The following is an 18,828-nucleotide window of genomic DNA, read 5'->3' on the forward strand; positions in this document are numbered from 1 at the left end:
GGGAAGTTTATGTTTAGAGAGTACTACCAAATAGACCTTTGTTTTATATCAGTTCAAACTAGCAATTCTCTTCCCATTTCAATATGGCAATAGTTAAAGAATTTCTGAAACACATTTTATCCAGAATTGTTTATTATAATCTCCTCCAGATAACGTCCACTTCATCAAATTCTTTTGAGTGCAAAGGGGCTGCTTTGAGGAAGAGTGAAAGGAACTATATCAAAGGTTACACAAACTCTATGCACATGCAAACTACTATCAGCGGGGAGGGGCAGAAAAACAAAATTGGTTGTGATGCTATAGTTCTCATAGCTAGCTTTTTAACTGAGTACAGTGGAAAGTAAATGAAGATGAGGAAGACAGTGAGGTGCTGACAGTCTGAGACACCGGCCTCATTCTGAGACAAGCAACAAAATATCTGAGAGTGACTGGAATTTGGATCTGTCTTGTGCTAGGAAACTAAGATCCATCAAGTGCAAAACTGGAACAACCCTAACCCTTAGACTTACAAAAGACAGAGATGTTTTCATTTATTTAATGTGTTAAATCTGTAACCCACTAAACCTGTATAGTTTCTTCTCCTTTATAATTGCACTATAATAAACTAAGCACTTCTAATTTATGCCATCAAATAATCCACGATGTATGTGAAATATCAACAGCACTATCCTATTCATTCTTTCATATTTAGAGAGTCTGCAGCAAGATATTTGAGCAATTCAGGGCTATCTCCCCTCTTTATTCTATTAAGTCATTTCAGTATGCCAGGGTGGTACCATTACGTTGCATAATACACAATAGACTACTTTTTAATGTAAAAGTCCTGTCAAACTTCTATTTCAATGCAGCCATTTTTGTGACAGAGATAAGTAAACAACTTGGAAAATACCAGTAATGTCTGTCTAGCTGATTTATAACATACGTATCGTGAAATGTCTCTGGCTGACTCAAGATATATATATTTTTAATATGGATCCATTTTAATATTGCATTTTATTCAATGATTGCATTTTATTCTTCCTTTTTAACTAAAATGGCATCACCAATAAACAGTATACAATCTTTTTTTAATTACTGTATTTTTAAAGTCATCCATAAAAGAAGGCATTATTCCCCAAAATCCAAACAATTGACACCTCAGAGTAAACCCCCTGCTAAAACAGGAAATAACTTTCATACCCTGTTATATCATGTAATATAGACAGACATTGGTCAATTGGTAATAAACAGGTAAACATTAGGAAATTAACAAAATCATCTTAAACATGTGATTAAATGTATTTCATTAAATACTGGGCTGATTTCACCAAAAACATTTTTAAAGATAATATACAAATCCATAGTTGGGAATTATTTATTCATTACAAAAATACAAGTGAATAATTTTTCTCTCATTTGCATTATTTTGGATTTTTTTGGCATCTTGAGACATCTTACCCTAAATGTCTGACTCCAAAACGGAAACCACACAGAGTGGTACATGGTATGTATGTGGAGTTAAGGTACATTGTAAAAGACTAGGATCAGATTTTGTGGCATTTGTATAAATCCAAAGCATACTGATGGAAGTTGTATATTGAGGGCTTATCTTACTCCAATGAAGTCTTTCCATTGCATTCAGTGTGGGATTGACTAGCACCCTGAGACACTCTCTCAGTAAAATTTATCAGCAGGCATGCGTAATACTCCCTTCTGAGCGCAGAACACTGCACATTTTTGAATTCACAAACACACAAAGCATTTGTGGTGGGGTTTGTTTTTTCATCAGTACAGGGAATATGTGGGTAGTAGAAGAGAGGTGGCTCAGGAATACTCATGTGAGTATGTAGCACGCACAAAAGCAATATGGCACATAAAAGGGGATGATGTCTCTACTGCTTCCTTTCTTAAACCGTGATTTGATTTACTAACAGGTGGTAGAACATCTGAGCTTTCAGAAATTTGAACATGGAAAGATGTAAGCATAATTCAAGCAAGTCCTTGTTTAACGTGCAAGATGCAGTGTCAAGTACAGTATTCCTTTCTCAAGAAGAGAATGAATTGCACAACATGTGTAAGTTCTAGCAGACCATGGCTCTTAAAAAGTACACAGATCTACATTTAGTAATTTAGGGTCAGGACAACTTCTGTCCCCATTATAATTACTACATTTTTTTTACTAGCAATATTCTATTGGGGAAATTCTGTAGGGAAAATACTATATCTCAAATTAGCTTGGTCCTCTGCGGTTGAGAGCAGCACAAAACTTCCTTATGAAATTTGCAGCCAAAGCTTAATATAAACCTAAAATTTGGCCAGACTCTCCACAAATTTTGCAATCCTTCTTCAACTATGTGATAAGTTTTAAGTATGCTTGTGCTGAACAGTGGTTTCGGTTTAAAACATGAAAAACTCAGTGGTTTTAGTGGATTTCACTCTGAGGTAGCACATATATTACATACAAAAATATACAGTATGTGCATAATATATCAAGTGTGTGTATGTGCATCAAAGAAGGGAATGTATGGTAAAGTTTGCTTTTTTAAATAACAGGCAATTATGTGTAGATTGCTTCCATATGGGCCAATGATGTCCAAAAGCAGATCAAACTTATGCAACAATATTTTGGGGGATGCTTCTTAATGCCCTAACAGGCATTATGTTTGTTTTGGTTTGAGCACCAGTCAAAGGCATGATTAACATTTAAAACAAGGGTTACTTATGGGCAGGGAAAGGACATTTGCAGAATCAAAGACCAAATACATTACATCGGATGTTGCACTTTTTTCTGAGTTAACAGCATAAAACTTGCATGAATAATACCTAGCGCTTTATATGTCTGACACATTCTGCCAGTAGTTTTAAGCAATATATAGGTGTACATGTATTTTACTTTAGCATTACATTCCTATACCAATTTACAAATGTAGCTTCATTCATTTAAAGTTACAAATCATCTCTTAAAACAGACTCTAAGAAATGTTAACAGAATAACATCATAAAATGTTTTTTTCCGTTAGTTACTTTAAAATTTTAAAATGTGAATGCAAACCGATGTGCTGTGATAAGGGTAATGCAATATCTTAAGGGACTTATAATAAAATATAATTAGTAGGAACTTTATGTTATATTCCCTTAATTATTTTAATGTGTGCAAAAGCCCTGGTGATTTATTTTCTGGGATTACTCTGAGTGCAAATATAATTTAACTGATTTTTTTTCATTTCTATTTTTTAATATTAGAAAATAAGGCAAGTCCATTTCTGAAAAAGGTGCTGCACTTCTGGGCTAAACATATCTTCTATACCAATAGATAAACATGTGACAACTATGAAAATTATCAATAATAAAAACATTAAAAATAGCTGCAATTTCATATAGACTGAAAAGCTATCAAAAGACAAAGTGACCCAGCAGTAATTTCAGAAAATATTTTTCGACTTCATAAATACAAGCAACCTGTATTTACATAAATTATCTTCTAAACTAGTTTTCCTTTGAAACATACTTTTGTTTTTAACAGATATGTCCATTGAATTATATAAATGTTTCAAATGTGATAAAAGGACTGTGTAGTAAAATAGAAATATCAGATGTTACTTTTTGGATTTTTTTTACTAGGATTTGGTTTTTAAATAAAAAGCAGTCAGCTACTACAGAGCTTTTAAAAAACACAATGCCAGGAAATGAAAAACTCTGTACTTGTAATTATTAGTGATACAGTATAAAGACTCCATTGTGGGTTATTAGGTTAAGTTTACATGTGTTCTATTGATTATTTTCAACTTTTCTGCCTTTTAATCCCTGCAAATGGTTTATCTTAATTTTGAACTTCAAGACATTGTTTCAAAATGTATAAAGTAGAATATATAGCTATTCCAGACCTAATTCTTTATATTTTGGCATTTTACATTGAGCACATTTTCACAATGGTGATTTCAAAACTTCAAAATTTTAAAAAATGTAGACATTGCAATACAAAGTCAGCGTTCACTTATGCAAAATGGAATGTAATTCTTACTACCTCTTACTGAAACACTGGGAGACAATGATATTTTATATTGAAACACATACACTTCTCTAGTTTGTTGCCAGAAGGAAACTAGATACAGTAGTATTATTTTATAGCATACATTTCACTAGGTGTGAGTGATGTTTGTGTTGGAAAATGTAATAGTGCGTAAAAAATCCTGCTCCCTTTTAACTCTATGGGAATTTTTCCATTTGACTTCATTACAAGAAAAGGTATGTATGTTCTCATTGAAGTCAATGTAAGAATTTAGCCCATGCCAGTCAGATAATCTTGAAAGTCTTTTACCCAGCAAAGCATAAAGAAGCTAGTGTATAAAGACTTGGGTTCAAACAGTAGTGCAAAGTTATATTGTCTCCAAATGACTGCACCTCTTTTTCTGTTATTAACAACCAGTGAACAGAAAACAGAGTGCCTATCCTACTTTTCCAACACTGTTTATAACATGGAAAAAAGGTGTCCAATATCCTAAGGGAATAATCATTTCCATAACACAACCCACAGGGTGGTAAATCTGAATCAATTGTAGAACGAATATCTATTTTTATACCATTTTTTATTTCGTGGAATGTCCACGGTATGCTGACTTCTATTCATGATGACATAGAAACAATAACCTTTGAATCGGAAGGTTGGTAGAGGTTAAAGTGAATCCCCAGCAAAGCTGCATATTTAGGCTCGAGATGGAAAGGTATTTTTACTGTAGTTTCACATTAAGTGGTGAAATGTAAGCAGTGTCAACTATTAAGTTCACCTGAGGTGCTTGAGTGCAGGGGCTCATATTTAAATTGGAATGAAATGAGCTTCCTCGGAAGGTCAGGCTACTATGACTGTGGTCACTGCTGCATAGGGCTGAAGGGTAAAAAAAAAAACCCACAAAAATTTTGATTTGCTTATTCTCTAGCTCTAAGATTAAACTCTAAAGGAGAAACAGAGGGAAAACTTAGAAAGAGGAAGTCCTGAATAGCGGCATAATGTAGTTTTCTCTAAAGCTCTAAACAAATGCAAAGGAATTTTAGAATAATTACAATATGATAATTCTTTTTCCTTAAAAATATCTGTAAAGTATATATTTTATAAGTGCATAATTAGAAAATACCTCTTTTTAAATATAGTTAAAAACATATTATGCAATTGATATGGTTTAACTTTGGTACAATCCTATGTTTTTTGTTTTGTTTTTAGCAAAGATAAGTAGCTATATATCAAACCACTGAAACTGTAGATTTATGATAAATTTAAATACACCAAAATAGCTAAATGCATGAAGCTTTAACTTGAAATAAAGATTCAAAGTAACTTGATTGGGGCTATACACTGCTTTCCCATGTTTACAAAAAAAGGTCTCCTATGATGTGTGCAATATCAGCTCATATCTGAATTAATTAATATGCAAATTTATGTTCATTTTTCATGTCCAAATTGGAATCACAAATGAATCATGTCTCCCTTCTTTGACCTGATCTTGTTCTTTGTTGCATTTTTCGGCAAGTTCCTGTTTTCTAATTCAGCTCCATATAAAACATTTTTTAAGAAGTCCCATCTCCCTTCAGATAGTTGTCACCTTAAAAATGGCAAGTAACACATTAGATATAGACACAGAACCTTATAGTTTAACACTGTTTACAAATCTTGACAACTGTGTTACTAATGTACAGTAAGCGGATTTTTTTTTTTGCAATAGTTCTTAAAAGTACATTAAAAGTACATCTTTTTTATCTTTTGCTTTGAACTTCACTGGAATTCATTTCTATTTCATTTCTGATCATTGTTTGTATTTGTACATTTTTTCAAATGGGTCTCCATTTTAAAATATAATAATTCTCCAATTCTTTGGCTTCAGAGGAATCATATAGCTGTGATAGCTCCATTGTGGCGAGAACGTGACCTTTCCAAATTTACTCGTCTGTTATCTGTAATAAAAAGAGAGAGAAAAGAACACACCATAAGATTTGAAAAATGGATATTGCAATGTCAAGAGGTTTTCAAACAGTCCTGAAAATCATTTCAAATAAATATGTAAATAAGTAACTAGGAAACTGGATCAGAGACATTTTACATTGCAGCTGCCAGGCTGAGTTCAAGAGTTCTGCAATCAGCAATAAATTACTTACTTGATCAGAGAAGCAGGGTGATAAAAGCATTGGAAGAATCCTGAAGCACATTCCCTTTGGAAATAGCAGATGACAAATAAAATGCGGGGGAAAAGTGTTTTTCTACAAAGAATCTACGTACAGTGACTTTGGAGGAAGGTAATTCCAATTTCCACTTGAGCGTTCAGTACAAATGGGGTGAAAATGCACTTCTCGGACAGGACAAGACACACTCAAAATGTAAGAGTTATAAGACTGCTCACTGTAATTGGGCACATACTTTTGTATAAATAGAACAGTTAAACCTGCCACTTCCTAACACTGATTGTGCAGTGTTAACTTTCCATATGCAATATTACAAAGTAATTATTGCAATGAATAATGAATATGTCCACGACACAGGAAGAAATAATCCTGGGCTAAAGCCAAATGCTTTTAAAGTAAGTTTTAAAAGCCAGGAATGTGACAGAAAACATACTTTTCTTTTTTTGAAACAAGAATGGATTTGTCCTGTGGATTTCTGAGCCAGCTAGTCCAACTGTTATACATACAATTCTTGTTTGACAAAGTGTTCTAGTGAACACCTATGTTGTAGACCAGGAAAGCCACAAATTGGCTGACTGCATAGGGGAGGGAAAGAGTATGGTGTAGATCCCTTGTCCAATCCAATGGAAACTCCTTTGCAACCATACATGCTATATATGGTTCTGGCTTCGTACTATTTTTGTAGCTGTTGTTGGTGTTTTTGCTGCCTTCACCTTCCCCACCTCCATCAATGTATGGTTAAGATAATGCATCTAGGCTATCCCCTCTTGTGAGGGAATAAAACTCACCTGCCAATGATAAGGTCAGCAGTTACTGGAAATTACAGCTCAGTACACTGCTGCCTAAGCAGGAAAAGTCCAGGAAGGGGAATATCGACCCAATAATGTGATATGCTTCTAATACAACAGTGAGCAGTAAAGTATTGAGCAAATGTTTAATACTAGTGGGGAAAGGAGCCCAAGTACTGTCTTCTGTGGAGCTAGTTAGTTGATAGATTTTCCATGTTACTAATTCTAAGTCTACAAAAAAAATCAAGATATTTATGACTGATAGCAACTGTTGATTTCTTTTTATTCACTTTATGGTTTTTGACTCGTTAGAGTTCATTTTTCTCCGCAATGAAGGTAGGAAACATTTTTCCCCAAATGAAAGCACAGATTCTCTTGTAATTACATGTCTCCAGGAGCACTGAGGAGCCCTAAAAACCTCAAATTCTAACAGATGGAAACATTGGTTTCCTTTCTGAGATGATCTCAAATCAAGCTCATTTAATTTTTAATCATTAGTCATAACCTGAGTTGGTTTCCTAAGTTATTTACAGCTGCTAACAAGTGGTTGACATTTACTAAGCATGGTAAGGACACAGATTGTAAGTTAGCGAGTTAGGTTGTGGGTGGAGAAAGTTCCAGACATCTACGCATGACAGGGCAATGATCCAGTTTCTCTCACTAGGACATGATCTTGGCACTTAAATGAGATTTTTCTGCAGTGCTTTGAAAAGAGAACTTTCTAGCACCTCTTGCTGATGGGAAGGAAGGTAGGCTGCAAATTATACTCTGCTCATATCTTCATGCCACACTACAAAAGGGATGGATTACTGTGCCTGTATTTTGAGACTGCAAAAATGTGTAGTAGTATAGTTATCTGTCCAGCTGTGATCAAAATTTCCATTTGTTTGTAAGTTTTACACAGGAAATGAAGTACTAGTGTAGTCTTTAAGGTGCCACAGGACTCCTTGTTATTTGTATGAGAGTCCACAGCACACTATCGTTGCTGCCAACAAGAATAATCACCAATCAATCCCTGCACATTGATTTCAGAGGCCTATCCAATTTTAGAGTGAAATCTTACTGTGTTTTGACTCTGGGACGGTAGCACATCATTATAGTTTCTGCTTGCCACTTCCAGAATATCTTTTCAGTTCTTCTGGCTATTAATTCTAATCAATGATCTTCTGTCTTCCTTGGATAGTTGAAGAAATTTTTTGGGGGCAAGCCTGATTATTATTTGATTGAGCCATGCTGCCATTGATGGGTGTGTTCCATATAACTCTCTATTCCTTTGGATCTTGACAATTAACTTCTATAGTTCCCATCCTGAGGACATGGTATGAAGCGGAATCGTCTAGTTGTGTGGTTTTCTTCTCTCTAGTGGCCACAGCCTGCCTATTCTTGTCTGTCTCAAGTGTATAGATGCTGTCACGACTGCTTGTTTCTGGTGGTTACAAACTGCCATTCTTTTCCCTGGCTTCCTCTCTCACTGACTCCTTAAGGGCTAGGCTCCTTTATTCCTTGACTGTGGGGTAGCTTCCTGAATCTGGCTATCTAGCTACTCCATAGCTTTTCTAATTCTCAGTAACAGTTCTACTTGGCTCCTCAATCCAGGAATATTTTCTTTCGGCAGTCACCAAATTGTCATTCATATACAACAAACACTTTCTGGCTTCAGGCAGGAAAGCAAACATCACACATTTACTGCAGGTTGTCTTCACTGTTCCACTGCTGGCCATCTTGAAATCACATATGGAGCTGAACCAGGAATGAAAGTCATTCATGCTCACTCTGAAACGTTCCTGCTAGCTGGCTCTGTATGGCTCAATTTATGTAGCAAGTGACTTTGTATACCTAGTCTTTTGCGGCTTAAGTGACTATCATATCTCACCACCTCTCTCTGAGCAATCAACCACGCAGACTTCAAAAGCGGGGCTGATCAATGTTCTAAGAATCAGAGTCATGGGGCCCTTACTATAGCACCAACAAAATCAGGGGCTCATGGCCCAGCTACACAATCCATACAAAAAGAACAAACAAAAAGTCCAACAACCGACCCCCACATTCCTCACCACTAGTTGTAGCCAGACAGGAACCCCCCTTGTAACATCCATTTTTGCTTGCCTGGAGCATACAGGGCACACAGAACAGAAGGCCCAGGCTGCTGTGACCGTGAATGGCTGTAAACAGAGATACGCCAATTGCTGACCAAGAGGCTGCCAAGGAGTGTCCTTGACTTAACCCATATTGATATGAACACACAGCTGTCCGCGGGGGGAGGAATCTCTCGCCCAGTAAAAAAATGTCTAGTACTCACAATTTAGTTATCTCTCTTGCAAGTGTAAATTGCTTATTAGAACTGGCGCCACAAAACGGACCAGTACAATTCGGCATCTTAGATAAGAAAGAGGATACGGGCCCCCAGGGGTATAAAGATGGGTCCAGCAGCACATTTTCTCTGAGTGTCAATTTACCATCTATCTGCTGGTTGGGTTAGGTGTTTGATCTCCCGAGGTTCCAAGGGGACGCCCACCTCGTATTCGTCTTTCTTAGGAATTGAGAGACCAGCCCTGGCCTGACACGCTGGAGTCGAGAGGCACAGAAAGGGGTAAAAATTGTACCTGAATGTGGTCCTTTGCTTAAGTATATATATACATAGTGTTAGAGCTCTTTAAAGATTAAGCTGTCACTTGGTACAATTATTTCTATTTTCTATCTACCTTTTTCCTGTAATCATTTTTAAGACCTATATATATATATTTGCTAGCATTTAAGAAATAGAGCAATAGCCATTGTAACCATATGATTTATAAGCTTCTTTAATAAACCTGTAACTGTTTAAGCTTTAACCTGACTCCTTCAGTTGCTGTAATAGAACCAAGCACAATTTAAAAGAACTTCAGCCGGTCATAAAGGGACAGACATAGGGAGAGCTTGGGCGTTTGGATCTGTGTCACTCCCAGGTGACAAGATCCGTTGGGGCACCTTTTCAGCCTTTCCTAGGCTGCCCGCTGCAAAGGAACCCCTGTGTTCTAGCAGCTAAAATCTAAGGTGTAATAAGCACTTCCTATATAACGGGGCATCTGTTGGCCTGCTGGCCACCCTCTGCGACAGGACCCCGGTCCTAGCAGTAAAGACACGGACGTTAAACCTTTTCTCGGAAATATACACACACACACTGCCCTGACCGTCGGCTGACACTAGTTCTACTGCTTTTGAGCATAGGATACATAATTATGTCCTCCAAAGCTCTCCTATCAGCAGCTCCTGTTTTCAGCTCATGTTGAAATGGTAATGTTAAAGTTAAAGTAATGATCTGCAAACAAAGAAACTTCTAAAGCCAGAAAAACAAATTCTATATGAACCCTAGTAATATTTGGCCTGGAATGGTTTATGAGCTTATCGATCAAGCAAACAATAACCAAAGTCCAATACAAACCCACCATTGACACAAATGCAGGCATTAAGCCACTTAAACGAAGGACATAGAATAGCTATTACTATAGTGTAGAATGAGAATTTACTATAACGATAAACTTTAAATAAAGGTGTTCACTCCACATCCAGTCTGCAGACAAACACATCAAACCTGGTTCAGTGGAGCATAAGCTTGAAGCTTTCCAGCTCATTCAGCATTGACTGACATTGTACTAAAGCAGGAGATTTCACATTGGAGGCTGCAATATGGACCAGATCGATTAAATAAAGTGTGAATAGCTCAAAAACGTCAAGTAATATAATTACCTGAATAAAATAGCTCCATAGGGCTGTATTCTCCCCTTTGCTTTATAGGAGCCATATTGAACTCTAGGAAAACAAGATCTGTGCATGTATGTAAAGCTATTATTGCACGGAAATCTTTTAAATGAAGGACAAATGTCCACAAAAAGCACAAGGAAAAACCCAAAGGCACAAGACTGCAGCCTTAACTCAGTAGCATCCAACACTGCAGCCAAAAGAAATGTCAACAGCAGGCAAAAATGATGGTGAATGATGACATTTCTGTGTCCATTATTTGCCCAACCCAGTCAACATATCTAGCTGATGAACGAGATTTCTTTATACATACAGAGTTTAGGTCTGCAAGTGGTGGTCAGTAATTATACCAAAATATTTATAATATATGGAGAACTATTGTAACAAGTCACCCAGGAAAAGTGACAAGCTGTAATCACTTAGAGTGTGTCTAAACTATACCCCTCTGTCGGCAGAGGGATGTAAATGCACTTTGAAAGTGCAAATGAAGCGGGGATTTAAATATCCCGTGCTTCATTTGCATAATCGCGTCATGGCACTGTTTCCAACAAGCGCCATTTCAAAACTGAAATCGCCGTTTTTCTGACAACGGGGCGCCTTTTCGAAAGATCCAGTACTCCTCATTTTTTGAGGAGAACAGGATCTTTTGAAAAATTGTGCACAACTGACGGGCACTATTGAATGAAAGGCCCACCAACGGCAGGAGTGGGGGAGAAAAAGAGGGACAACTGCCCCAGGACCCGCTGATTCAAAAGAGCATGGGGTCCCTGGCTGTTGCTCCTGGGCTGGAAGTGGAAAGAGGGGGGCAGATCCAGCCCTGTCCCTTCTACCCCAGGTACCACTCCTTCCAGGAGTGAGAAGCTGGGCCTTCCCCCACTTAGCATAGAGATCCAGCAAGCTGGTTGGCTGCCCTGTATACATATGAATTTTAAAACAATCTCAAAGAAACTTACTAGCTGTGGACCCCTTCTAGTAGTCTTTGGTCCCACAGACAAGCTTATTGTGTATCTGCTTGGTAGCTATAAGAATGACCATTAAAAGCAACCCACAAGATGTTATTTGTTTGGCTCTATGGAAATAGGTAGGCTTGATATGCTTAATGTTTGCCTCAGGGCTAGATTTAGGGACAGGTGACCCAGGTTTGGGAAATGCTGGGTTCGGGGTGCTGTTTTTGTTGTTAGTGACAAAGGAGAAAACAGAATGTTTGAAACTAAAGTGTTTCAGGAATTTCGTATGTGGATTCACTTTTTACTAGTCTCCTAGAATGTTCTGGACCTTAGAAGAATCTCATGGAACCTTCCAGACTGACTGAGAAATATATTTTCTTTGAATCTCCTAGAGTGCTGTCAGCCAAGCCCTCATGGGTAGAAATGTGGCAGGGCATCATTAGTGAGATAAGATCAAAATGATCCAGCTGCGATATTGTGACTCTTATTTTATTAAATGTGAAAGTGTACTTTATGTTTTAAGACTTGAAGAGTATAAATACCATAAAAACCCAGCACTGGAGCAATGTGATTAAGCATCTGATTTCAATTAATTCTTCCTTGAAAAATAATAATTTGGCTTTCTGAGATACTACTGAACATAACAGTAATATCCTAGGTTGGTAGAGCTCCTTGGGAAATATGACAATGTCATGCATGAACACTTATTTGGCATAGTTTGTAAAAACACTATGGGCTATTACTGCAGCAAAACAATTAAAAATGAATTGAACAACCTTATGGCAAAGAAGGTGCTTGACAACCTTTTGATGCATCTCAGCAAAGTCAAATATCATGCTGTAATAGTGGACGGCACTCCAAAATTTAGTTACAGATAAAAGATGTCATTCACAGTAAGATTTTCTGACAACAAGGATGGCTGTGTCTAAGTATGGAAACACTTTCCAGTCTCTGGATGACTCTATTGGAAAAGGCCTAGCAGAACTGTTTATAACATTTTGAATGAGAATAAAATAAAGCTTCAGAACTGCCAAGGCCAACGCTATGACAACGGCACGAACACGAAAGGAAGAAACAGTGGTGCCAAGGCAGGGATCCTTGTGCTGAATTCCAGAGCTTCCTTTATGCTTCATGACTGTCATTCCATCAACCTGGTTGTGTCAGATGCAGCATCATCTTTAGATTTAGCAACCCCATCTGGACTATTGCAAATAATATATACATCTTGTTTTCAGCATCAGCCAAGAGTTGGCAGATCCTCATGGACAAAGTTACAAATCTGACTGTGAAATCGCTAAGTGATATTCACTCAAAGAGTTGTGTTGACAGTGTGGTACCAACTGACTGAGGTTTACAACACCGTTATGAAACTGGCACAATTGAGTAATGCTGAAGCTGGAATCGGACATGAAGTGCAAAGACTAGCAAACCAGATCACTGTCTTCAAATTTCTGGTCTAATTTGTGGTTTGGAATGATATGCTGTTCTAAGTTAACTTTGTAAGCAAGGCATTATAAACTCAGTCAATACACAGTACAATCACTACTACTTTGAGAAGAAGCTGCCTTGATTTTGTTGTGGCCTACAGAGACAATGCATTTGAAGATGCCATGACTGCTGCTGAAGAAATGGTGGACAACTTAGGAGCTGAACCTTATTCATTTAAAAAAAAAAAGGCAAATTGGTTATGAAGGCAGAGCTGAAGAGCTGGGGAAGCTCACTCAGTGACACTACTTGAGTGTCGAAGAAAGGTTCAGAGAAATGAAGCACAACAAAAAGACCTAGAGATTTCTGTATGATTTAGTAAGACTGCTGAAATACTGGAAAACATTCTTGAACAATTGAACAATCGACCTTCACTGGATGACGACACATGGGGACTATTTGGATATCAATGATAACAACCACAATGTTGAACTGGACGACATCCATCACATTTTGCAACAAGGTAAGCATTCCCCACTCTAAATCATTCATGATACAGAACTGAAGGACACTTTTCCTAATGTGTAGACAGCTCTGTGGATTCTGCTCACACTGACATTTATAGTTGTGAATGGTGAGTAAAGCTTTTTTAAGCTCTGACTCAATGAAATATATCTTTGATCAATGATGGCAAGAAGAGACTGAGTTTGCTATTTCATTGCTTGAAAATGCCACTGGCCAGACTTTAGATCTCTGGGAGACAGTGCTATAGCACATGAGAGCAAAGACATGAAGAGTGAACCAGTCCTTTGAACTGAAGGACCATGCTTAACATTCTAAGGCCGTCCATCATTTACTGAAACACTAATTAATGATAAAAAGCTTCCAAGGGGTAGCAGAGTTAGTCGGTATCTGGAAAAACTTAAAAAACAATGAATAGTCTAACAGCACCTTAAAGACTAACAAAACATGTCGATGGTATCATGAGCTTTCGTAGGATTGTGTCCATGAAAGCTCATGAAACCACCTACATGTTTTGTTAGTCTTTAAGGTGCTGCTAGACTATTGGTTGTTATTTAATGTTGGTTCACCCAATGTTGATGTACAGTTCTGCAGTTCTCTCTCCCTGTGTTTTGTGTTGAGTACCAATACCAGTGTAAAACACTTGTCACAAAATGATTTTATAGCATACAACTATTTAAAAATAAACTGGTAAACTTGGGATTCAGGGAAGGAGGGGGTCAATGTTTTTTCTGCCTTTCATAGCTCTTCATAGGAAGCAGACTAAATACATTTTAAAAAATTCACAGCAGCTTTATACTATGTAATACATTAATGTATGTGTAAAGACCTAACTAGATCATTCCTTCAAATGAAGTGAACCTGCAATTAAGAGTGTAGGCCCAAATAAAATCTTAGATACCCTGGATAAAATCAGAATGTAACCTTTATTGTGTTATCTTGATGCTTCACTTTATTATAAATAGATGAACTTAGTAAATACAAATCAGAAGTGGAAGGCAATTTTCCCTCTAATCTTTTCCATCCACGTGTGGAATAAAATTGTATATGCACCCAGGCACGTGTGAATGTGCACTACCAGCAGAAACCAAAAAAACTAGTGGTGGGCACTCTGCTGATCAGGTAGGTGACATGTGAATCTATTCTAAGTGGCTGCACATTGCACAATTTACAAGGAACGCTGCTGAAATGGACCTCCAGAGATCATGAAGTCCATTCTCTTGCTCTCAACAATCTTTTAGATACTTGAAAACTTTTATGTCTCCTCTCAGTCTTTTCTTTTTCAGACTAAACAAACACAATTCTTTCAATCTTCCCTTAAAAGGACATGTTTTCTAGAAGTTTAATCATTTTTGTTGCTCTTCTCTGGACTTTCTCCAACGTGTCCACATCTTTCCTGAAATGTGGCATTGAGAAATGGAAACAGTATTCCAGTTGAGGCCTAATCAGTCAGAGTAGAGTGGAAGAATTACTTCTCATGTCCTGCTTACAATACTCCCAATATCACACTATTGACTCATATTTAGTTTCTGGTCCACTATGACCCCTAGATTTCTTTCCCCAATATTTGTTCTTAGGCAGTGAGTTCTCAATTTGTATATGTGCAACTCATTGTTCCTTTCTTTGCCTTTATCTTTATTGAATTTCAACCTATTTACCTTAGGCCATTTCTCCAGTTTGCTCAGATCATTTTGGATTTTCATCCTGCCCTCCAAAACACTTGCAATCCTTCCCAGCTTGGTACCATCAGCAAAATTGATATATTTACTCTCTCTGTCATTATCTATATCAGGGGTAGGCAAAAAGGCCTCCGTAGGCCAGATCTAGCCCGCCAAGCAATCCAGCCCCAAAGAAGCCCTGCTACTCCTCCTGACCCCAGGTCAATCAGGGCTTGGGGGCAGGAGGAGTGCGTGAAGTCTCCTCCCACCCTGCAAGGGGCTTAGCACTTAATGTCAACCACCAGCTGCTGCTCAGCTGGCAGATGACTCTAAGCAGATGACTGGTGCTCCTTGCAGACCCACTAAATCAAATGCCGGAGATTGACCTCTAGAGTGTCAATCTTCCCAGAGTGTAGATGTGCCTTCAAGAATGGTTATCCAATCAGTTATGCACACACCTAATAGTAACTCCACCTAGACTGTATTTCCCTAGTTTGTTAATGATATTATAAATGTTGTTTTAACTATCAACCTTCTTATCTATCATCTCAGGTTAGTTTTGTGATGGAAATAAATAATATATAGTCAACTCTGTCATTGAGACCTACATCTCATTAAATATAATGAAAAATTACCCATGTATAAAGATGAGAAGAGATGTCCAACTGCCTGTCAGTTTAGTGCCATGAGATGAACGGGGAAAAAGTTTTGAATAATTATTTCTCAGGCAACATATTATAATTATATAACATCCTCTCACTGCACAATGCAATTTCTTTATGTATGAGGAATTACAGATCTGGTAGGGAAAAATATCTTTGATAGGTAGTCTCTTCTTTTCTTAGTGCTCAACAGTAGTTATATGTTATTAAAAGAAAACTCTCAATAGTTGCAATGGATTTATTAATTCAGTAGCTTGTTATCAGCATGAAACTCTGCTGTGTTAGAGGAAAAAAACAAATTATATTTTACAGAACTGCACTACTAAGATTAAATCACTTTTCTGTACTTTCCTTTCTTATCCTCCCTGCCAGGTATTAAAAGTCGATGCTCTCTCTCTTATTATGAACCTCATTTTTTTGCAAACTATCATCTCTAGTAGCAATATAGAGGTTACATGATCAAAAAAACTCAATTATAGCAGCTTTGGTAAGACTGAAACACTTGATAACAGAAAAATCCACGGCATAATAACCTATAGCTTCAAGGAACACAAAACTAAATCTGTATTATCCTATAACGGGTACAGAAGTGTTTACTTTGATATGTCTAATATTAAAGCTAGAAGTGTATAAAACTATTCTCTTGGGCTTTTAATGGATAATATTTGCATATTTAATAAGTTGACATTAATAATTTAATAAGTTAATTCACTGCAGTTGAGTTAAATCTTAGTAATCAGTCAAAGTATCATTCAGAAAAACAATTATTCGGCATTATATTTGAACTGCATAGAAACAGCATCAGTGATCTTCTGTGGGCAAAATGTCAAAGCTCATTAAAAAGATTTTTTTGAAAACAGTTATTGGGTTTGCACATTTCAGATTCTGCATAAGGCTTTCATTTGCTAACTGAGCTTCGATCTTATTTATGTTCTACAACAAATATGATATGCATTTACAAAGCTAAAAGCAGATGCTGAGAACCTATGTGAGACTAGACACTAAATTGAAGCATCAATGAAGTCATGAATTTTATACAGTGGTGGCCCTTAAACAACCCAATTTTAATTGACTGAAGATTATTTTAGTAATCCCTTTATGATTTATTCTACTTAACATAGGGGACAACCTCTCTTTCAACAGTTAAGCTACCTACCTCCTATATCATCAGTTAAGGCAATTGACAAGTTAAGGCCCATATATGTGATAGTATTTTATATTACATTCTGTTAAATAATTCTGTTAAAAATAAGGGTAAGGCTCCAAAAGAAAGAACTCAAAAGTTAGGAAATGCCAAAATTATGGTTGTGTAGACAACCTTAGTCAGTTCCTATGTCCATGTGCATTGTGACTGGAGCCAAGAAATTTTTTTTAAACATATTTCAGCAAAAATTGTAGATTTAGATCAACCAAACCATTTTGTAAATTCATGTTCAATTTGCTGAATTGTTAAAGTTGAAAAAAACAAAAATTTAAAAAATGTTCCATTTGATACTCGGAGTGTTGTTATTAGGTTTCAAAACTCCTTTTCATTTAGAAATGTTCTTCAATTTTCTATAAAAATGTTAAAACTAAATGCTTTGTTTGACCAATACTTTTTTTAAAAAAATTGGCTTGCCAAAACTTAAAAAAAAAAATCCCCAACATTGTTTTTATTTCTCAAAACTGCCAGTAAACTGAAAAAATCAATTCTTCACATAGCTCTAACTGTGATTCAGTCTTTAACATGACCATATTTTCCTCCACAGACAGCAGCCACATTGGACAATACTCAGCCAAATGAGCCAACCATTCAATATTTTTAATCCTCCTCACTTTGGCTCCAACCCTTATTTAGTGCCCACCATTGAAAAATGTCACTAATGGTTCATCTGCACTGCACCTTTACTTCGAAATAACAATGCTAGCATCTACACAGCCATTTTGTTATTTCTAAATAATTTTGAAATAATGGACGGCTAATTCCAAAATCTGTAAACCTCATTCTATGAGGAATAATGCCTATTCTGAAATAGCCATTTCGAAATAAGGCATGTGTAGATGCTCTAGTGCTGCTATTATGAAATATCCCCTCATCAGGGCCATTCTAACTTATTCCTCCCCAATGCCTCCTGGGGCTCTAAATCGAGAGAGCTCATCTACATTAGGGAAGCCTGCCTCAGACTATTTTTGTGGCTTCCATGTAGTGTGTATGAGCTATTTCAAAATAAGCTATTTTGCGGAATAACTATTCTGGAATAGCTTATTTTGAAATAAGCGTGCAGTTTAGATGTACCCCTAAATGTGTGAAATCTTATTTCTGCCTGAATTTTTTTGCAGTGCTTATCAGCATAATAACCAAGTACCTCTTTACAACCCCCCTTTGAGTTAGAAAAGCACTGTTCTCTTCATTTTACAGATGGGGAACAGAGGTAGAGAGACAGACTGAGGATAAAATATACCCAAGCGTCCACTAAATTGGATGCTTCAGAGGGTGCGAGAAGGATTGAACTCAGTGACCTCTTAAGTCCCAGTCTAGTGCCTTAACTATAACATTAAATATTCTCTTTCTGCAACCTTAGTGAGGAAGGAATCCTACAGATAAACTCAATGGTTTCACAAACTCTGTTGTTTAAATCACAGGGTATGTCTAGACTACATGCCTCTGTCGCAAGAGGCATATAAATTAGACTACCCGACATAGTCAATGAAGCCGGGATTTAAATATCCCTGGCTTCATTAAAATAAAAATGGCTGCCACGCTGTGCTGGCTCAGCTGATCGTTGGCACAGCGCAGCAGTCAAGACGTGGATCAGTCGACAGCAGAAGCCTGTGTCAACTGCTCCTGGATACCTCGTTCACACAGTCTGACAAATCCACACAGAGGTATCTGTGTTAAACTGCATCTGAAAAACAATGTGCTATCCTGTGGCACCTTAAAGACTAACAAGTTTACTTGGGC

General features: G+C 37.1%; 2 protein-coding genes across 4 annotated transcripts in view; one reads left to right on the plus strand and one right to left on the minus strand.

Moving 5' to 3' along the window:
* The window catches only part of LOC142831268 (uncharacterized), a 178,902-nt gene that overhangs the window by 143,772 nt on the left and 16,302 nt on the right, over positions 1-18,828 (plus strand). The gene's annotated exons all lie outside the window — the stretch shown is intronic.
* Positions 821-18,828, minus strand: part of DIAPH2 (diaphanous related formin 2) — an 801,414-nt gene continuing 783,406 nt past the window's right edge. For all 3 annotated transcript variants that reach the window (XM_075896759.1, XM_075896757.1, XM_075896756.1), the window contains one exon: positions 821-5,922. In XM_075896759.1, the coding sequence (XP_075752874.1) occupies positions 5,858-5,922 (65 nt within the window). In that variant the 3' untranslated portion in view covers positions 821-5,857. The remainder of the gene's footprint in view (positions 5,923-18,828) is intronic.

Source organism: Pelodiscus sinensis, chromosome 13 (assembly GCF_049634645.1).
Source record: "Pelodiscus sinensis isolate JC-2024 chromosome 13, ASM4963464v1, whole genome shotgun sequence".
In the NCBI taxonomy this organism is placed as follows: Eukaryota; Metazoa; Chordata; order Testudines; family Trionychidae; genus Pelodiscus; species Pelodiscus sinensis.